The following is a 23,284-nucleotide window of genomic DNA, read 5'->3' as shown; positions in this document are numbered from 1 at the left end:
TCACAATCTCAGTAAATATATTGGTCAATATCTTTAATAAATGTTACTTGATTTGTCGATCTGTGTTCTCAATGCAGACATGTTGTGGAGGGACTGTTGTCCACTTTTCTGCTTCTACCACCATGGCTTCAGCATCCATCAATCCAAATCCATATAAGTGGCTAACTACAAAACATAAAACATTATTATAATCTCGGAGTAGTTATTTTCATTTTCATACAACGCAAACATTTATACTCTATTTAATTCCTTTTCCTCAAAAATACATTGTTTCATAATATCAGATGTACCCTATCTTCTTAAAACTGCCAGTTAAAGCTGCAATAATTGGTCCGGTTATATTAATTATTAATGTAGGTTTTGGGTTTGATGTTTACATATATGATCAATTTATTTTTTTCCCCATAGGATTTTGCAATCAGGCCAAAGATAGTGAAAGACATCAGTATCAGTTTAGTAAAATATGGAGAAAACTATAGGAAATGAGATAAATAATGAATGAAAAAAGGTGGTGAGAAATAATTATTGGAAGCAAAGCATGTATGTTTTAATGTAACTCATGCTTTAACAAATACATTCTGAGTTTTGTTGGTTTAATGTATGAGTTATAATTCCCATCAGCCCTGACCTTTGTCTTGGCTTTATCCAATGACACGTAATTTAGCAAATCCAGCAAATAATTTGTCAAAGCATTAAATAAGAAATAAGAGTTACATTTTTAATAATCATTATTAATCAATGATATACAAATATCATGATACAGACTAAAGTGCTGTATTCAAAGCAGGGTAAATTATGGGCTTAAAGGAATTCTCAATTAAAAATTTACATTATAAATTTTCAGAATAGAACTGTGACCGCTCTCCATATTATGGAAATAAATTGCAATACTTTTGAGGACTGATATCTGTAAATTTGATGGATTATTTGGATAAATACACATTACTTTTTAAAAATCAAGTTCTTTGTATTACTTTATAATTATTATAATGTCTAGTTTAATTTGCCATGAATGACACTACTCTTAATGTTTCAAACTGGTTTTGGTCATGAATAATGAGTAGGAATCCAATGTACCCTGCCATTTAAAAAAAAATGCACACATAATATACATTTAAATATAATCCCTCCTCAATCAAATTCAAGAAGCATCACACTGAGCAGTTATTAAAGTTTCCATATGGAAATGTTCCAGACAGCTGATGGATGGCTGTCTGAAATGCATTGTACTTTAAAGTTTCTGATCAAATGGATTGGTCCAAGCAGCTGCCAGAATCAAGACAAGCCCATAATTTTTACAAACTAAATAATAACAATTTTGGGGAAACATTACAGGGTTGCTAAAACTAGCTGATCCTCTGCATCTTGAAGGAAAAACACTCATCCATTCAATCTCACACTGTAAAGTTATCCGTTTATGTGTGTGTAAATTAAAGCTATGTGGGTTATTTCAACTGATATTAACTAATCCTAGAACCTCTTGAAGGTATTATGTCATGTCTTGGAAATGGCTTTTAAGTAATACTTAAGATTGTAATTGTCATTTTTCTGCCTGAAAAACATAACTCTGGGACATAACATTTTTGAAAATGCCTGTGTCCTAGACTGAAAAGGTTGTTCTTGCACATGAATAATACACACAAAAATTGCTAACCTTTCCATATGAATCCCAGCAAAGTTTGCCTCATTAAAGGGAATCAATATTGATAAAGTGCTAGCCAATTCTGTCATATTTTTTTTAAGAGACAATTTTCTCTTTTAAAAATTAAAAACGATGAAATACTAGCCTTAAACCCCTGCATATATTTTTTTATTATTTGACATACATTATTTTCTATGTGAATTCTACTAAAAAAGAAAACAAGTTAAAATTTGTTGATTTCCAAAAGTAATGGAATATATGGTGATCTGAAACAGGTTTTTGGAGGATTCTTGGTACCCTCTGAGTTGGTTATTGGCGTACAGATATTTCATTACCTGCCTAGGTTACATCATCAGTGCTAGTGAGTATAAGGTTTGCTCCCTGGTTATATACAGGTAATGCTCAACTGGGATTGGACTTTTGGTCAAAAGTCGTTGCGGTTGTAAATTAAGGCACCCATGTTTGGTTCCAATTGTTTTACCATTTTTTAATACATGATTTTTATAGAACAGATCTGTCACTATTGTCATCACATTGAGATTAGAAGAACTTTCTGCTTGCTCTTAAGGTTCCTTTTCTTCTTTAAATGTCTTTCAATGATTATGGCACATAATCATCATCATGAGTATCATCTTCATCATCATCGTTCCAGGGCCCAGGGTAGGGGTGGGGGGGTGGCGGTTGTGATTAGAGAGAGTCTAAAGCCGAGGGAGACCACTGTACCTCAGATTGCCGGGTGTGAATCCCTCTTTGTGAGATGGGGTCGTAGGTGTCAGATGGGCTTGCTGATCACGTACCTGGCTCCTTGCTGCGTGACAGCTGCCCTGCCCGAGCTCCTGGAGATGCTGGCTGGGGTGGCAGTTGAGACCCCCAGACTCTTAGTCATGGGGGACTTTAACTTGCCATCTTCCGGCTCATCATCGACGGCAGCTCGGGAGTTCACGGCTTCCATGACGGCCTTGGACCTGACCCAAGTAGTTGATGGCCCTACTCACATTGGGGGTGGCACTCTGGACCTGATTTTCTCTCTGGTCAGTGGTTGAGAGATCTGGACTTAAAGGAAATAGTCATGAACCTTTGTCATGGTCAGATCACTCTCTTCTTCGCCTGGACTTTCTGACCGCCATTCACCACCGCAGGGAGGCGGAGCCGACACGTTGGTTCCGTCCCAGGCGCCTGATGGACCCGGATGGGTTCGGACGGAGCTTGGGCCATTTCCTGAGGTCTGGCTCACGGCTCGGCTGAGGAACTTGTTGCGGCCTGGGAGCGGGCGCGGCGGGGCCTTAGACCGTGTCGTGCCTTTGCGGCCTCTGACCCGGCGCGGGTCCCAACCGGCTCCTTGGTTCTCCGAGGAGCTGAGAGGATGAGCGCGGAGAAGGCGCCTAGAGAGTTCCTGGAGGTCTAGCCGTTCGAGCTGATCGGACACTAGTGAAGTCCTATACTAGGACTTACCTAGTGGCATTGAGAAGCGGCGTGCTCGCCTCCTCCCTCATTGCATCGGCAGATAACCGCCCAGCCGCCCTGTTTGGGTGACCGCTCCCTCCTACACCAGGGGCGGGATGACCCGTTGCAGGGGCGTGCTGAGGAGTTTAACGGTTATCTATACGATAAAATCGTTCAACCGGGATGGTTGGACCAAGATTGCGGTGATGCGGGTGAGATGCTCGAGGTGGTCTTGGCGATATTGTTTGGGATGAGTTTGACCCTGTGGCTCCTGAGGACATGGACAGGTTGCTGGGTAGGCTGAATGCCACCACATGTTTACTGGACCCGTGCCCCTCCTGGCTGGTGCTGGCCACTCGGGAGGTGACACGAGGCTGGCTCAGGCGATTCGATCGCTTCTTTGGTGGAGGTGTCTTCCGGCCGCCTTGAAAGAGGCGGTGGTGAGGCCCCTCCTTAAAGCCTTCCTGGACCCGGCTGTTTTAGGTAATTATCGTCCGGTCTCAACCTTAACGCCAGCGAAGGTTGTAGAAATATGGTGGCATATCAGTTTCCCTTGCACCTGGATGAAACTGTCTATCTAGACCCGTTCCAGTCCGGTTTCGGCCCGGTTACAGCACGGAGACGGCTTTGGTCGCGTTGGTGGATGATCTCTGGAGGGCCAGGGATGAGGGTTGCTCCTCTGCCCTGGTCCTATTAGACCTCTCAGCGGCTTTCGATACCATCGACCATGGTATCCTGCTGCGCGGTTGGAGGGATTGGGAGTGGGAGGCACCGTTTATCGGTGGTTCTCCTCCTATCTCTCCGACCGGTCGCAGTCGGTGTTGACAGGGGCAGAGGTCGGCTCCGGGCGCCTCACTTGTGGGGTGCCGCGGGGTCGATCCTCTCGCCCTTCTGTTCTTTATCTACATGAAGCCGCTGGGTGAGATCATCAGTGGTTTCGGTGTGAAGTACCAGCTGTATGCGGATGACACCCAGCTGTGCTTTTCTACACGGACCACCCCAACTATCGAAGTGCTGTCCCGGTGTCTGGAGGCCGTACGGGTCTGGATGGGGAGAAACAGGCTCAAGCTCAATCCCGCCAAGACAGAGTGGCTGTGGATGCCGGCATCCCGGTACAGTCAGCTAAATCCGCGGCTGACCATCGGTGGCGAGTCATTGGCCCCGATGGAGAGGGTCCGCAACTTAGGCGTCCTCCTGGATGAACGGCTGTCTCTAGAAGATCATTTGACGGCCGTCTCCAGGAGAGCGTTCTACCAGGTTCGCCTGGTACGCCAGTTGCGCCCCTTTCTGGACCGGGATGCCCTATGCACGGTCACTCACGCACTCGTGACGTCTCGCCTGGATTACTGCAATGCTCTCTACATGGGGCTCCCCTTGAAGGGCATCCGGAGGCTACAGTTAGTCAGAATGCGGCTGCGGGTGATAGATGGAGCCCCTCGTGGCTCCCGTATAACACCTATCCTGCGCAGACTGCACTGGCTACCTGTGGCCTTCCGGGTGCGCTTCAAGGTTTTGGTGACCACCTTTAAAGCGCTCCATGGCATTGGGCGGGTTATTCTGGGACCGCCTACTGCTACCGAATACCTCTCACCGACCCGTGCGCTCTCACAGAGAGGGTCTCCTCAGGGTGCCGTCAGCGAGGCAATGTCGTCTGGCGGCGCCCAGGGGAAGGGCCTTCTCTGTGGGGCTCCCACCCTCTGGAGCAGAACTACCCCGGACTCCGTCAGCTTCGGACCTTCGGACCTTCCGCCGCGGGCTTAAAACATACTTATTTAATTGTGCAGGACTGAGCTAGATTTTAAATTTATGGGTTTTAATTGGGTTTTATTTGTATATTTTAATTAACGGGCTTTAAAATAAGTTTTTTAATTGTTTTTATTCTGTATTTATGTGTTTTTAAGTGCCTGTGAACCGCCCTGAGTCCTTCGGGAGATAGGGCGGTATATAAATATGATTAAATAAATAAATAAATAAATAAATAAATAAATAAATAAATAAATCGTCATTCTTCTTCTTCTCTTCTTACCAAATATTGCAGTGAACTGTTCTAGAAGAATAGTTCTTCATAATGTATTATCGGAGTTGCTATACGGATACAAATTTCTATATTTTATATTAAATACTGCAAACTACAGTATATGTTACAGGTATACAGGCATACTCAATGAAAATAAGAATCATTGGTTCCAATGCAGATATGGAATTTGAAGGCTGGGAGATTCAGTTTTCATTCATTCATTCCCCTTAAATAGTTCCCCTTTCATTTACTTATGAAAATTTCAGCAGTTGTAAAATTATCTTTTACCATTTTGGACAACAACAGTAGATAGCAGAAACAAAGATTTTTCAAATCAGCTTGACTTTGAGCAACTTTCAGAAGTGAATTGATACCTGACATTCATTTAGTTAAAAGCAATTAAACAAATTTGTTTTGCCAGGTAATTGTATTTAATCTCCATTCCTCAAATCTGAGTAGGACAAAGCCAAAAAACTTTACCAGTCTAACCAATTTGTTTTAACCTATCCCTCTTGGGTTCAATGGTTACCTTTCTACTTTAAAAAAAATAACAACAATTACTATGGATGTAAACTCCATAGTAATGAATATCCTTAAACTTGGGATTGTCAAACAAACTAGTCAAGCAGTTCAAGGAAACAACATGCTAACACACCTTTGAGTACCAGTTTTCAGTGATTTTTGAGCAAGAAATTTATAAATGTTTTATCTATTTTCTCCTCTGTGATTTTTTTTATTTCTAAAATAATATCCTCACAACCCTGCCATTTGGCTGTTTGTTTATATCATGTGGAGGAAAAAGTAAAGGACCCTCATTGTCCTCCACACTGTTTTTGAATATTGCAGTTTATTTGGTAAAAGTGTGTAGGATAGCATTATAGCTTTAGCCAGTAAATGGCTAAATGTGTGTAGGATAAGATTGCAGCCAAGCTAGTTTTAGAAAACTGCTTGGCTTGTTTGCTCATACACCTTATTATGATACTGTCACTGAAGAAATATGTTCCAGCCATAAAGAGAATTATAGTACATTTCCAAAGGGATTCAGTCTGATTGCTGTAATTCATTCTATGAAAAATAGGTTTTTAATTATTATTTTTGGCTGCAGCTGGGAAAAATAGTGAAATATTACACTAAATAATGCCACGTGCAATAGTAAAATAGAGTTCCATTTTTGCCAGAAGCAGTATACAGTGTGCATGTATATACTCCCGCATCAAATTAAACATTGGAGCTTGCTATTTAATCTAAATCATTTGCTTTTGCTTCATCCAAAACTAACAAGAGGTTGAAAGGGAGTTATAGTTTTATTGAAACCATTTGCTCAGCTTACATTGCCAAAATAATTGACTTAAAATATTCACTTTAATTAGGTTAAAGTTGATTCTTCAGTTCCATAGTGAATAGGGATTATTTTGTTCTTTTCTTCCTCTTTTTATAATTTAGTATGAGGTAGTGTATAGCTACATACATATATTGCACTATATGGAATATTAACTTGCAACTCTTATAAAATGCAGTAGGATAGATTTCATGAATAACTATAATCATGATAGAAAATAAGATAAATAATGTTTTCTAAAGATTGGATTCATCTCCTAGGTGTTTTGTTATATTTATGCAAGGGATAACATTCCAAGCAATATGGCACAATAATATTTATTAATCATATTCCAGTGTTATTATCAATTTTTCCTGATATCTTATGTACTATTTGGTTTGCATAAATTGAACATATAAAACAGAAATATAAAATGTTCTCAGAGAAAAGTAGCAAATAAATTAAGCTGCATAAATAATAAACCAGTATTCAATTATTTTAACAATATTTTCTGCAATTATTGTAGCATTTAGAATCGTACCCAGTATATACTGTTGTTATTTTGAAACTGCGGTTAGAAATATTTGATAGCTAACAGGGAACTTGCAAATTCCCTGCAGCACCGGCTCTTTTGCCTTCGACCCTGCGATGAGGAGACACAGCCACTACAAGCTGCCAAAGTCGGGACAGCCACATAAGATTGTGTTGGAATGAAGCAGTGAATTGGACAAAATATTGAAGCAGGGTGAATGAACACCAACTCATGAAAAAACACTTCAAATTTTGATATTTGTCCAAAAAATGTAAAGCTATGGAACAGCGGCTAAATTGACAATGGACTGTTAAACACAGCAAAATAAAAGAAACGGAAGCAGTACCCAAAGACCTGAGAGAAATTGGATTTTTAAAATTGAAACAAAGAACCCTCAAAAAAAGGGGGGGAAAAGAACGGAACCCTTAATTAAAGCCAAAAATTTGGACAATTTGGAAATTTTTAACACTGATTAAGACTGTAAAAAGAAAGAAGGGAAAAATTGAGAATTTAAAACTGCAACTTGGTGGAATGTCTCTGATTTTCTTCTTCCTCTATGGATTGGAATCAAGTAAATTTTGATATGGATTTTAAATGGGTTTAATTGGAAAAAATTAAATTTTAAATAAAACAAAGCGCGGCTCTAAGTAAAAGAAACAAAATGGATACTTTTGCAAATTGTGGATTAGAACTGTGGATTTCAAAGTGACACCTAAAGGCAGAAGAGAAAATTACAAGGATTGTGGTTATTGTTGAAAGCTTTTCCACGATAGTGTTAAGACTGGTGAGAACTGGAAGGGAGGACTTTGTCAATAACATGCTTGACCCTGATAAGAATAAGAACTAAAACTTTAAGAAATGACACAGAGAATAAATGAAACTAAGAGAAACACGGATATGACTTTTAAGCAAGAAACAAAGAAATAACTATTAACTTTGATAAGAACAAGAACTGTAACTTTAAGATATGACAAAGAGAATAATTGAAATGAAGAGAAACATGTATATGATTTTTAAGCAAGAAATAAAAGAAATAATTACAAGATCGGATGGAAAGCAGGATTCAGAAAAAATAAGAGCTGCTCCAGAACTGACAACTAACAAAAAATCTATGAAGTTGAAATACAAAGTCAAGGACTATATAGGGATTAATAGAGAGAAACAAAAAAAAAATGGAGGAGAAGGGAAAAAGGAGAATTTGATAGAAATATAGGATAAGTAAAGAAAATATGGAATTTTAAAGAAAATAAAAGTGGAATTGAGAAATGTTAATGAGATGAGAACATTAGACTCTTTTTTACTTTTTTTAAAATAAGATTTATAAGATTAAGAAAGACAATTTTAAAATGTTTATGGAAATGTAAAGAGTTGATTGATGCTGATGCTATGGAGATTGAAAAGAAAGGAATAAGTAAATGGGAATAAAGGGGTTTAACGTAAATGGGAAAAGAGAAAGTGGGGGGGAAGAAAGGGATAGATTTGATTAAAGATTAAAATTCAGGACAGAAGGTTAGACTAGAAATTTTTTAAGAGAAATGCAAATAGGAGAATTTTAAAAAAAAAGGGAGGGGAAGGAAAATATATTGATAAAAATATATAAGAGGGGGAGGATAAATTGAATTGTATGTGATTATGTACCCGGCTGATATTTTGTTCAAAAAAGGTATATTGTATGTGGTTATTTTTTTAAAAAAACTTTTTTTTAAAAAAAAGAAATATTTGATAGCTAATACAGTCCTTGAGAAAAGGTGGAATATAAATTAAATAATTAAATAACGATCAACATGCAATGAATATTTTTTCAGTTTATGCTATCACACAAAATATAATAAATTTTTAAATACATAAGAACAACATAAAAGATTAAAAAAATTAAAATTCAAACTGAAAATTATGGCTTAGAATTTGTTATGTGTTAAGTAGGCACCTGCATTTATACTCTGTATGTCATGACTCTTTTTCTTATAAACATTAAATTGAAATCAGTATCAGTCATTTAATGCATATGTATTAGATTCAATGTCTCATTATTTTAAACAACTGATTTATGTGAAAGAGTTGTTAGAAACATCTTTTCCAAAAAAAGAAATTATAATATTGCAGGTACTATTTGAAAATCTAAAATTTAAATTCAGAAATAATTTTTTCAGTACATAAGCAAGGAACATTCAGTTTTAATTTTACTTAATATCTCACTTTTTCAGAAGATATGTTCCTTCATCTTTATATCAGTTCACATGCATATTTATCCAATGTTATCATTTATATACAGTAGAACCTCTGGTCACAACCATAATTTGTTCCATAATAGCCACTGGCTATGGCAAACCTCCTTCCCAGGCTGAAGGTAATCAACAACTGGCAGATGACCAGAATGAGTTTTACTGCAGGTTTGAAAGGAAACTACAGCCACCTATCTCCACAACCCCCATCTCAGACACATCAACAACAGCCAAGCCTCCTACAACTGACCCCATCCCGTTGGGTTCACAACCCCTAGTGATCACAGAAAGGGAAGTGCAGGACCTATTTCACAGACAAAAGCCAGGAAAAGCTCCAGGCCCAGACAAGATAACTCCTTCTTGCTTAAAAGTCTGTGCTGACCAATTGGCCCCCATCTTCACCCATATTTTCAATAAATCACTAGAGATGTGCTATGTTCCTTCTTGCTTCAAACGCTCTACCATCATCCCAGTGCTGAAGAAGCCCACCATCAAGGAACTGAATGACTACAGACCAGTTGCTTTAACATCTGTAGTCATGAAAACCTTTGAAAGGCTAGTGCTTTCCTACTTGAAAACCATCACGGATCCGCTGTTAGACCCCTTGCAATTTGCATACCGAGCAAATAGATCAACAGATGATGCTGTTAATATGGCTCTGCACTACATCCTACAACATCTTGAGTCTCCAAAGACCTATGCAAGGGTCCTCTTTGTAGACTTTAGTTCAGCATTCAATACCATCATTCCAGACACTCTTCTAACTAAGCTAAACCAGCTACAGGTACCGGAACAGACTTGTAAGTGGATCACAGGCTTCCTAACAAACAGGAAGCAGCAGGTGAAGCTAAGCAGGATCACATCAAATACCTGCATAGGGGCCCCCTAAGGCTGTGTGCTCTCCCCACTTCTCTTCTTTCTGAATACCAATGACTGCATCTCCAACGATCCATCTGTTAAACTACTGAAGTTCGCAGATGACACAACAGTGATCGGTCTCATTCGAGACAATGACAAATCCGCATATAGACGAGAGGTCGAACGACTAGCCTTGTGGTTCGACCGAAACAATCTGAAACTGAACACACTCAAAACCGTAGAAATGGTGGTAGACTTTAGGAGAAACCCTTCCATACTTCCACCTCTCACAATACTAGACAACACAGTATCAACAGTAGAAACCTTCAAATTTCTAGGTTCTATCATATCGCAAGATCTAAAATGGACAGCTAACATCAAACACATCATCAAAAAAGGACAACAAAGAATGTTCTTTTTGCACCAACTCAGTAAGCTCAAACTGCCCAAGGAGCTGCTGATTCAGTTCTACAGAGGAATTATTGAGTCTGTCATTTGCACCTCTATAACTGTCTGGTTTGGTTCTGCAACCCAACAAGGAAGACACAGACTTCAGAGGATAATTAGAACTGCAGAAAAAATAATTGCTACTAACCTGCCTTCCATTGAGGACCTGTATACTGCACAAATCAAGAAGAGGGCCATGAAAATATTTACAGATCCCTCACATCCTGGACATAAACTGTTTCAACTCCTATCCTCAAAACGACGCTATAAAGCACTGCACACCAGAACAACTAGACACAAGAACAGTTTTCTCGAAGGCCATCACTCTGCTAAACAAATAATTCCCTCAACACTGTCAAACTATTTACTAAAATAGTAAATAGTAAATAGTAAACACCAGGGCCGCGGTGTGGCTCAGGCTGTAAGAAGCCTGTTATTAAATACAGCTGCTTGCAATTACTGCAGGCTCGAGTCCCACCAGGCTCAAGGTTGACTCAGCCTTCCATCCTTTATAAGGTAGGTAAAATGAGGACCCAGATTGTTGGGGGGGCAATAAGTTGACTTTGTATATAAATATACAAATAGAATGAGACTATTGCCTTACACAATGTAAGCCACCCCGAGTCTTCGGAGAAGGGCGGGATATAAATGTAAATAAAAAAACATCTGCACTACTATTAATCTTCTCATCGTTCCCATCACCAATCTCTTTCCACTTATGACTGTATGACTGTAACTTTGTCACTGGTAATCCTTATGATTTATATTGATATATTGACCATCATTTGTGTTGTAAATGTTGTACCTTGATGAAGGTATCTTTTCTTCTTTGTACACTGACAGCATATGCACCAAGACAAATTCCTTGTGTATCCAATCACACTTGGCCAATAAAAAATTCTATTCTATTCTATTCTAATTTTGGTCGCAAAGCGATTTGGTTGTGACCCGAACTTAATTTTGAAAATTTGGTGCTTACAAAAAAATGGCATGGAAGGGAAAATTGGCAGCGAAAATGTTTTTGGGGGGGTAAGAACCCAATTTGTTTGTGGTCAGAAGCATTCGGGACTAGAGGTTCTACTGTATTCCATTTTCCATAATATATTCATATTCACATTCATTGTATTTTATAATACAATTATTTTGGCAAGATGTTTCTCCAAATGCATATTTTTATGTATTCCTTAATACGTATATTTTTGTTAATATTATTCTCAATATATACATATTTAAGTACACAGTTTATTTAATAGTGAATTTTATAAAATAATATCAATGTGTACACTGTAGTATACTTCTCTTAGAAGTCAGGAGATACATATTGTTTAAATTTGTATTATTTAGCTATGAATAATATATAACTAACAGATTTCTCCAATTAACCCATATAAGAGGTAGCTGAGAATCATTTTTACTTTCAATAATAATATTTTGTAATGAGGATTCCTTATTTTACCTAAAACAGTTATATGCAAGAGGCATAATTCTTGATCTTGTGACCTCATTTACTTTATTAGTGTAAAAAAAAGAAGCTACATGAACTATACCTGACAGAAAAACACTTGGGATTAAGAAGTAAAGGGAAAAATATAAAGGGAAATTTAGAAATAAAGAAATACTAGGAACTTTATTGAGTAAGGCCTGAAATGTTGACTATGAAATGACAACTTACCCTTGTAACCAGCTGCATTGGTTTTCCAGTCATTGGCAATTAGATGTCCAGCCCCTGAAGTCCTTACAATAATATGTTGAATATCCCTCCATGTTAGTAAACGACTAGAAAAAGACAATAAAAATGTGATTTTCTAAAAGGAAAGAAGAGGTGGTTATCTAAAAGAGAGAAAAATGTCAAAAATGTTCAGAGCAAGAATAAATTATGGGTTAAATTAATTTTCCTAATTAATATGTTGAAGGCAATGTTTTAACAAACAGAAAACTATTTCATTTGCATGAAAAAATAGATAATACTGTAGTTAATTGTTATGTGATATTTAAATAACAGCTTTTGCACATGTATAGCCTCACTGTAAAGTGCGGCTGCTTGTCAGTGTGCCTAGGCCTTGCCATGACACTTGGAAAGAGAGACTGCATCAGGAATCCTTGGTGTTCTCTGAGCTTGCTTGTTTTGTTGCAGACAGTTCATTACCCAAACTAGGTAACATCATCAGTGTACTGATAATGTTACCTAGTCTGGGCAATGAAATGTCTGCAAGAAAACAAGCATGCTGAGAGAGCACCAGGGACCCCTCATTTCAACCCTGACCTACAAATACTCTCCTTTATTAGAGACTGCATCACCTCTATGCTGAGCTGCAAATGGAGTGTGCTGGTTATGTTCATACCCAATTCACACTCTAGCAACTTTGGCTACAATGAGAAAAAACATTTAAATAAAATCTCCTTGTAGATTGTGCTTCTAATGATTATTTAATTCTTGGCTTGCAAGGACCGGATGCTTCAGTATGGCTTAAGATCAAGAGATCTTGTTGGAGCGGAGAAAGCACTGGGAAGATTTCCAATCCTGATTCTGACCCTTATGCTGGTAGAGATTCCAAAATTTGCTAGATTTGGGGAAAGAGCATCTCCCCACATTTTGTTTATTTAAGCTTATATGCCTGCCTATCTCAGTGACTATGGGTAGTATACAAAGATTTAAAACCCAACAGTTAAAAACAACTGTTACCATGATCTCCAACGTAAATGATACCTCAAAATTATAAAATGTATCAACCACAGAGCAAAGATGTAAGCTTTTGTGGCCTATGTGTGCGCATATGCCTGTGCTTGTAAAGAAGCCACCCTCCTAGCAACCAGTAGCAAATAAGATTACCCCAAACAATTTATGACTCATATTGTTAGAAGCCAGGACAGATTTTGTATAATATGGACATTAAATCTGCCCTTTGAGTTTAGTTGCTTTTTTATTTTCTTTCAATTTATCTATTTCTTATTTTTAATCATTTTTATATTTTATTCATTTTTATTTAATTTTTGTTGGCTGAGGGACATGTTTATCTCAAACATGTTTAAACTCAGATATTGATGATGTTCCCATTGTTCTAAGCGTATTATGTTCTATTTGTTCTAAGAACAGTATGTGAATATGTTCTAAGAATATTCTTAATATTCTTCTGAAGGTGAAAGACATATTTTTGCTGCTTGCCATGAGCATTTGTGTTCTAGCATTAAAATTAAGCAAAGAAAATAAAAGAATGAATGGAGAAAATCCAATTTATATTAAAATTCATAAAGTTGGAATTAAACCCCACTTAATTACATAGCATCACCTACATACTTGCTAGTGTAATCTGTTGATTCTGTTTTGTACCTACTCATGTACAAATGCTTTCAAGGTCCCAGTTATAGAAATAATAGTGTAATATTTTTAACAGTTTGAAATCAAATAATAAGGAAGTTGTCTTCTCTAACAAGATAAAACCATACAGAGAAATAAAAACAAGAAAAAGTGAGTCTGACCACATATATCTGTGCAATGTCAATTTATATATCCTTGCAGTAAACAAGCAACATGAATACCAAAAGCCTTCAATTTGGTCTTAAGACTTAATCAGCAAAGAACTACAGTATATCAAATTTATGTCTGCCCTAGCACAAAACTTGTGCTGCACAATTCCTTTGAAATACTGTATGTTTTCCAATCCTTTCTCCTTTAATTCAGCTACTGTATATATTCAGTTTGCACAGCCATCCGCTTAATGGAGGAAAATACTTTTCTAGCAGAGATCGTTTGCTAAACCAATGATATAGCCAGGAGATTAAGAGTAAAAAAACCAATTTAATGATGCAAAACAGATGTGTTCAGCTTTATGCAGACTTTGTACTCTGTACCTTTAGAAAAGAAGGAAAGAAAATCTTTGCTATAAAAATTTGGGAATGATATCTGGAAGTATATCATTGAGACACAAAATGGCTGTTGGGGCCTACCACAAGGTTGCCTATAATTGAATTAATAAGGACAGCTCTCAAACTTTTTCTCTGATGTATTTTATAGGGTTCAACTGGATTATATTTATGAACAAACTAGCCATATAATCACTGAGAATTTATGGGAACATAGCAGAGAAATTTCTATTTGTCAAAAATTCTTCTGGTTTGCATAAAGTTTATTTTAAAGCTATATGTTTATAGTTCCACTTCTTCAAAATTCATGTCACAAAACGTATCTGCTTGTACTTTTGCTTTATTGTCACTAGGAGACACTGTAGTGCCTCTTAATATACATACATAATGTCATATTTTAATAATTGTTCCTAAATTTAATTAACAGAAATATCTTTATTAAAACTTCTCGTACTAATTTTGTAATTTATAAAATTCTTCCAACTTCTAGTTAATACTGTATTTCTTAATCCAAATATCTAAAATATTCAATTCTGTGGTTGAGCACTGTGAGATTACTACTTCTCTGGGTTTTGCCTATAGTTAAGCAATACAGGAGTATTGAATTAAAAATTTAATTTCTGTCTATTTATCTTTGTATAGGTCTACCAGTCAAAGTAGTATAAGAAAATTGAAAATTGAAATAAAAAATATCAAATGTTGATATATGTTTTTCCCCCATTCCTGTTATAGTCTCCACATCTATCATTAAAAAAAAACACAAGGTAAAAATTCTAAAACACCACTGAATAAAATTATCCATTCTAACATAAGAGATATAATACATAGCTATGTATTTTGTTTGTACACAAGTTTGTGATGGATGAAACAACAACAGACGATGACACTAACATGGAAACCAGACTCTGCAATAAACCAAGATGTCTACTCTGGTCAAACATATATTACAATAGTGCCATCACAGGCCCCAAGAAGTCCTCACATGTTCTTTCTTCTGGTGTTATACAGGCCATCATTTGTAAGCAATACCCATTATTTGCAAGTAGATTCATCAGGAGTGAGAGAATGTCAAAACTAGCAAGATAGGGATGCAGCATTGCAGATGGAGCTTGCAATCACCATCTTGCCGCTTTTCACCCTCATCTCCTGTAATGATGAGTATTGAGTATATCTTCATATCACTTCATAGCTAAACAGATCAGCATATATCAAGAGGTTTGTCTGATGAGAGCAGTTAATTAAAAAAAGAGCAAAATAAACCACCCAGTGAGTTAATATATTAAATTAACATGACAGCGTGCTGGATAACATTTTTGACGAATATCAAAAAGTAATTTCATACATTGATAAATTACAGATTTCTTGAATCTAGTCCCTAATGTCTAGAAGACCAGCACCTTCTCAGTCTCTCAATATAAAAGTATTCCCCAACCCAAATATAAAGAAGTTTCTCAAAGAGTTAAATTATGCAATTTTGGTATATAATGCAAAATAACATTCATTTATTTAACATAAAAAATTTATCCATAAATCTATGTATATGCATTACAATATTATTTGAAAAAAAAATAACCTGTAATGCTAACCCATGTTTTATTTGTAAAATGCCCAGAGCTACACAAGTGTGATGAGAAATATAGAAATCTGATAGATAAATAAATAAAATAAATATGGAATAATGTACTTCAAATTTCTCATATCACAAAAAAAAAAATTATATTCATTCTTTCTGATGCATTCTTTGGAGTATCCAATAAACTCAGAATAAAATATTTTAGTGAATTAGTTTCATAATTTTACCCTTCCGGTTTGTCACAATAGAGGTATATAACATTATTCTTGTAACATGTGTATCATCACTATTTCCAGCTCTCAAATATAATTTTTTTGATTCCTCCATGTTGGAGTTGGGTGGCTTATAAATTCATATAAACAAACAACAAATGAAACAAACAAACATACAATTATCCTTGCATCAATAACATAACAGAAAAATATACTTTGTAATTTTAAAAACTTTTGCTGCCACCTGACATACGGTAAAAAGATGTCAGCTCTTCAGAGTAAAGAACAGGTATTTGAAACTCTATTTTTGGGAATATAACAACAGAACCTTAAAAGTCTGTTGGAATTTCAGCCATACAGAATTGTACCATATAGAGTCAAGGCTCCCACCTTTCTCAGGGCTTTGATGTAATTTACAATCTCTCTTATCTGCTAACTGTTCTGACACACCTTCACTGACTTTTCTTCTGCAGAAGAAATCTTGTTTTAACATCACCTAGTTGTACCTAACTAATCTGAAAAAGTAAAGTAGGGCCAGACATAGTATTTGGATGCAAAACAGTGGTGGGTTCCACTTACCTTTGCTACCGGTTTGGAACTGTAAGCGTGTGTGCGTGCTCACTCGCTTCGCTCACATACAGTGCTTCTGTAACTACCTAAGATGGCGCCGACGAAGGCTGCCTCGGTGAAATGCTCTCTAATTGTTTCTTTATTTCTAATTGTTCTCTGTGACTCACTACGGATTTCCTACTCACGAGACCATCTGCTAAAAATTAAGGAACATTTCTTTAAGGAGCAGCTTTCTTTAATCTCACCCCCGCCTGTCTTTACAAACACGGAGGAGATTCTAACACAGGAGGAGGCAATTCCCACGGAGCCATGGATTACTAAAAAAACCAAACGACGGAAACGAAGGAAACGAGGTAAAAGATCTGGGATCTTAATCAAGCTAAGAACTCGTACTAAAACTCCTCTGCCTTCAATTTTCCTAACAAATATACGCTCACTTGCAAATAAGATGGATGAAATACTCCTCTTAAACAAATACTATTCTGATTTTCGCAATTCAGCAGTCCTATGCTTCTCTGAAACCTGGTTAAATGAATCAATTGAAAATAGCAGCCTGAACATTCCAGGATTTCAAATTGAACGATCAGACAGGATTCCAGAACCATCTGGTAAAAGAAAGGTGGAGGCTTATGCCTATATATTTATTCAACCTGGTGTCAAGATTTTAACATAATTTACAAATTCTGTGACAACAATTTAGAGACTCTAATTATCAACTGCAAACCTTACTATTCGCCTCGTGAATTTTCCTCATTTCTTCTAATTGCTGTTTATGTCCCACCACAAGCCTGTGTAAACAAGGCATTACGAACTCTAGCTGACCAAATCATGGAGGCTGAAGCCAAACACCCTGATTCACTGGCCATTGTTTTGGGAGATCTAAACAAGGCAAACTTAAGGAAAGAACTACCAAAATACTTTCAGCATGTCAATTGTCCCACCAGAGGCAAGAATACTCTAGACCACTGCTACACAACACTAAAAGATGCCTATCGGTCTTTACCACGTGCAGCTGTAGGACACTCTGATCATTGCATGATTCACCTTGTACCTGCTTACAGGCAAAGACTTAAAGCCATAAAACCAATAATTAAATCAGTGAAAACCTGGACGGAGGAATCAGAATTAAAGCTACAGGCATGTTTTGACTGCACTGATTGGAATATTTTAAACATACCTCTGCAGACCTGGATGAACTCACAGATACTGTAACATCATATGTCAGCTTCTGTGAAGACCTATGTGTACCTACAAGGAACTTGCGAATACACAGTAATAACAAACCTTGGTTTACACCTAAACTTAAGCAGCTACGACATTCCAAAGAGGAAGCCTACAGAAAAGGTGATAAAATGCTGTACAATCAGGCCAGAAATGCACTAACAAGGAGATAAGAGCAGCAAAAAGAAGCTACTCTGAAAAGCTAAAGAATCAATTTTCAGCAAATGAACCAGCAAACATGTGGAAAACTCTTAAAAATATCACCGGCTATGGCAAACCTCCTTCCCAGGCTGAAGGTAATCAACAACTGGCAGATGACCTGAATGAGTTTTACTGCAGGTTTGAAAGGAAACTACAGCCACCTATCTCCACAACCCCCATCTCAGACACACCAACAACAGCCAAGCCTCCTACAACTGACCCCATTTCATTGGGTTCACAACCCCTAGTGATCACAGAAAAGGAAGTGCAGGACCTATTTCATAGACAAAAGCCAGGAAAAGCTCCAGGCCCAGACAAGATAACTCCTTCTTGCTTAAAAGTCTGTGCTGACCAATTGGCCCCGATCTTCACCCATATTTTCAATAAATCACTAGAGATGTGCTATGTTCCTTCTTGCTTCAAACGCTCTACCATCATCCCAGTGCCGAAGAAGCCCACCATCAAGGAACTGAATGACTACAGACCAGTTGCTCTAACATCTGTAGTCATGAAAACCTTTGAAAGGCTAGTGCTTTCCTACCTGAAAACCATCACGAATCCGCTCTTAGACCCCTTGCAATTTGCATACCGAGCAAATAGATCAACAGATGATGCTGTTAATATGGCTCTGCACTACATCCTACAACATCTTGAGTCTCCAAAGACCTATGCAAGGGTCCTTTGTGTAGACTTTAGTTCAGCATTCAATACCATCATTCCAGACATTCTTCTAACTAAGCTAAACCAGCTAGAGGTAACGGAACAGACTTGTAAGTGGATCACAAGCTTCCTAACAAACAGGAAGCAGCAGGTGAAGCTAAGCAAGATCACATCGAATACCTGTACAATTAGCACAGGGGCGCCCCAAGGCTGTGTGCTCTCCCCACTTCTCTTCTCTCTGTATACCAATGACTGCATCTCCAATGATCCATTTGTTAAGCTACTGAAGTTCGCAGATGACACAACAGTGATTGGTCTCATTCGAGACAATGACGAATCCGCATATAGACGAGAGGTCGGGCGACTAGCCTTGTGGTGCAACCAAAACAATCTGGAACTGAACACACTCAAAACCGTAGAAATGGTGGTAGACTTTAGGAAAAACCCTTCCATACTTCCACCTCTCACAATACTTGACAACACAGTATCAACAGTAGAAACCTTCAAATTTCTGGGTTCTATCATATCGCAAGATCTCAAATGGACAGCTAACATCAAAACATCATTAAAAAAGGACAACAAAGAATGTTCTTTCTGCGCCAACTCAGTAAGCTCAAACTGCCCAAGGAGCTGCTGATCCAATTCTACAGAGGAATTATTGAGTCTGTCATTTGCACCTCTATAACTGTCTGGTTCGGTTCTGCAACCCAACAAGAAAAACACAGACTTCAGAGGATAATTAGAACTGCAGAAAAAATAATTGCTACCAACTTGCCTTCCATTGAGGACCTGTATACTGCACGAATCAAGAAGAGGGCCGTGAAAATATTTGCAGATCCCTCGCATCCTGGACATAAACTGTTTCAACTCCTACCCTCAAAACGACGCTATAGAGCACTGCACACCAGAACAACTAGACACAAGAACAGTTTTTTCCCGAAGGCCATCACTCTGCTAAACAAATAATTCCCTCAACACTGTCAGACTATTTACTGAATCTGCACTACTATTAATCGTTTCATAGTTCCCATCACCAATCTCTTTCCACTTATGACTGTATGACTATAACTTGTTGCTGGCAATCCTTATGATTTATATTGATATATTGATCATCAATTGTGTTGTAAATGTTGTACCTTGATGAACGTATCTTTTCTTTTATGTACACTGAGAGCATATGCACCAAGACAAATTCCTTGTGTGTCCAATCACACTTGGCCAATAAAATTCTATTCTATTCTATTCTATTCTATTCTGTGCATAGACAGAGTGTCTGTGATGACGTCCAGGTGGGTGAGCAGAGCTTTCCACTGCCACCACTACTGGTTCACCCTAACTGGGGCGAACCAGTAGAAACCCACCACTGATGCAAAAACTCCAAACTGGGTAGCCGAAAAACCATCGTGGAAGGTAGTGACAAATTATTTCTATATTATTTTCAAGAAAGCTGCCTGGTGACATCCATGTAGTGATTAACACTTATGTTTGACTTCAGTCTTGTTTGTTTAAAGTAGAGTATGAAAAACTTATCAAAATTGCTTTTTTTTTTTGGTCTGGGTGAGTTACCAAGTAAGCACTCATTAATTTTAATTGACAACTTGAAGCTCCCAAAGAATAATTATTATTACTCTTTTGCTAAACCTTTTCAAGGCTGAAAAATGTATTGGCTGTACCCAATGCTAAGTAGAAAATTGGCTACATTTCAAAAACAAAACAACCTGCTTAAAAGAACCCACAAAGGACTACCTTAATATATTTGGACTATGCTGGTCTGATAAATTAGAATATAATTTAGAATGAAAAGGGATAGCACTCCTGAATATGAACCTAATAAAACATAAGGCTTATCTGACACATAGGGATCATAGTTTTCTTATTCTCCAAAAGTACATTTGAAGTGGAAAAAGAAAACATATAATTATTAGACTGGAAAAAATACAACTACTAATTAGTCTATAATTATCATTAGTAAATGCACTTTTCTACTGAAATTAATGGCAACAATCCAGTTGCTTATCATATTTACTATATATTTGGCATATATTTGATTTAATTTTAACTCAATTATATTTGCATTTATAATCCTGTAATTATATTTCATCAAAGAAAAAGAGGGTTTATTTGTAGAATTGTATTAAAGAAGATAGAAACTAATACAAACTAGTATAAAATGAGAGGAGGAGGAGGAGAAGAAGAAGAGGAGGAGGAGGAGGAGTATCAAAGAAAAAGCTAAAAGTGCAATTAAGGAAAAGAATAAAAGAAATATAGAAAAGAAAGAAAACAGATACCAAGAAATAACTTCTAATGTTCTTTATAGCAGTTATAAGTACAATTATAAATTTACCTCTTAGTCTATAGTAATAATATAACTAATTTCTATAATCTGTTCTGTATAATTATCAAAACATAAGATCATATGCTCATTTTTTTCCCTTTTCACAAAAAAAGTCCATAATGGGTTTCCAGTAATCAATACATGTAGACATTGTCTTTTCACTCAAAGAAGTCAATTTAGCCATCTTAGCAATTTCTATCATCTTAACCAACCATTCCTCGATTATGGGTAGTGCTAAAATTTTCCATCTTTATGCATACAATTTGGGCATTCTCGCAGTAGTCATCATGTGGAAAAACAAAATTCCATCTTTCTAAAGTTTTTTTCCCCAACTGTTCGACCCAAAAGAAAAGCCTCTGTTTTCAATTGCACATTAATGTTTTAAATCCTTTGAATCCCTACATGTAATAGAATCCAAAATTTTCTTGCTTTTTTACAAGTCGATCAAACATAATAAAATATCCTTTCTTGTAGCTACTATTTCAACATAAATTTAAAGTGCCTTTGTAACTTCTGAAGAATTACTTTGGTGACGCATATTATTGATACATAATTTTTATTAAAAAATTCTCTTTAAGATTATAACATAATGTAAATTTCAGTCCTTTCAGCTGCATATTTCTCACTGTTTCATCTATACATTATAATTATAGTTTTAGTCCACTTTCACTTGTCTTCTCTTTCAAATTTCAATAACTTTACACATTTTTAGCAATTACATGCTCATCATTTGTCCACAATTCTGTTTCAAACTCAGTCTTGCAATGTTCACATCTGTTTTGCAGATGTTTTGTATCTTCTTAACTTCTTTCATCTCTTTTATCTTTATAATCTTTCATTCTTTTTCAAAAGCTGTTAATTTAGTATCAAGTGATTCCAATTTATTATCCATATACAGATATAATTTTTGAAGCAAATCTGATGTAATTCCTTTCTCTAAAGGTTGCTCTAAGAGTTCTTTTCCTCTCCTTCATTCTTGCATGTTTTTGACAGTTGCTATTATGGTATTATAATCCAAAATTAAAAGTGTCTCAGGCAATGGAAAAGTTCCTTTTTTCCTATGTTATCTTCCTGTTCCTTTAATACATTTGTCTCTATTAGTACTCTGTAGTTTCAATTAGCATCACAGTCTGGCTCATATTTATCTTTTGTTTTAAAACCCACCAATTGTCATACTCTTTAATAATAAACAAAGAACTTTTTCACAAAAGTCCACTTTGTTTCTCTTAGTTCCAGTTTGTTCAAAAGCACTTTCATCAAAAAATAATCTTTCAAAATAACTATTCCATTAATCCATTTAAAGTTTTTTCATTGACTTGTTAAGCTTTCTGTTAAACGTTTTTAAGTCTTAAATATCTTTTTTTTGTCTTTATTCCTTTGTAAACCAGAAAAAATAATAACTTACCAAGTGGAATCCTATCCTGCCATTCAGAAAATCTCTCTTTGGCTGTAAATTAATTACATCAAAAATGATTAAGAAATGACGCTCTTATGAACTTTGTACCCATATAGACTATATTAAGATTGTGGGCTTTTTAAAAGCCCTTGGTTTCTGGCTGCTTAGTTCACAAACTAACTGCAAAAAGTTCAATTCCTGCAGTCTACTCATGAGGAGCAATTATCTGGAGTGCAGGTGGGTGATTTCAATATCTCTTTTTTTCCAGAAAGACTTTGCTGGTCAGAAGTCACCATCTGGCCATTGATGTCCATCACAATCTCATTCCCGATTCTTCGGGAATATCTAGCTTGCCACCAGAAGTTCTAGCACAAGGACTTTCTAATTGACTAAACAAACCAAGATGGTTAGGGTTTCAAAAGTAACAAACTGAAGATATTTTTATTGAACTGCTTTCCCGGTAAAATCCCATGAATGAAGTAGAAGAAATGCATATAAAAGTCTGGAATCCTTTTTCTCCCACTTCAGGAAACATCTTTATTTTGTAATCTGATTGTCAGCTCCAATGTCTTTGTTAATACCTTCCTTGGTACTAAGCTTTTTTTTTCACCCAACTTATTTTTTTTCAGATTCTTTTCATTAAAACAAACAAACAAATGAATGGAAAAAGAATAGCAAATAGCAAAACCAATAGCAGATCCCTGCATCAACCCTCCTAACTGCAAGAATGCTTCTGAACCTCTCATGGATCTCCAAAATAGAAATGTTTGATCAGC

The 23,284-nt window shown here is 36.7% G+C and overlaps 1 protein-coding gene across 4 annotated transcripts in view; it reads right to left on the bottom strand.

The window, feature by feature from the left end:
• The window catches only part of PCSK5 (proprotein convertase subtilisin/kexin type 5), a 179,784-nt gene that overhangs the window by 31,768 nt on the left and 124,732 nt on the right, over positions 1–23,284 (bottom strand). For all 4 annotated transcript variants that reach the window (XR_009153591.1, XM_058170467.1, XM_058170466.1 and 1 more), the window contains exons 10-11: positions 12,152–12,255; positions 48–165 (exon numbers count right to left, since the gene is read on the bottom strand). Coding sequence is in view for 3 of the 4 variants with exons in the window: in XM_058170467.1 (XP_058026450.1) it covers positions 48–165; positions 12,152–12,255 (222 nt within the window). In the remaining variant the exon portion in view is untranslated. The remainder of the gene's footprint in view (positions 1–47; positions 166–12,151; positions 12,256–23,284) is intronic.

This window comes from Ahaetulla prasina, chromosome 2 (genome assembly GCF_028640845.1).
Source record: "Ahaetulla prasina isolate Xishuangbanna chromosome 2, ASM2864084v1, whole genome shotgun sequence".
NCBI classification, from domain to species: Eukaryota; Metazoa; Chordata; class Lepidosauria; order Squamata; family Colubridae; genus Ahaetulla; species Ahaetulla prasina.
The sequence above is the reverse complement of the archived record's forward strand: the minus strand, read 5'-3'. Positions and strand labels throughout refer to the sequence as shown.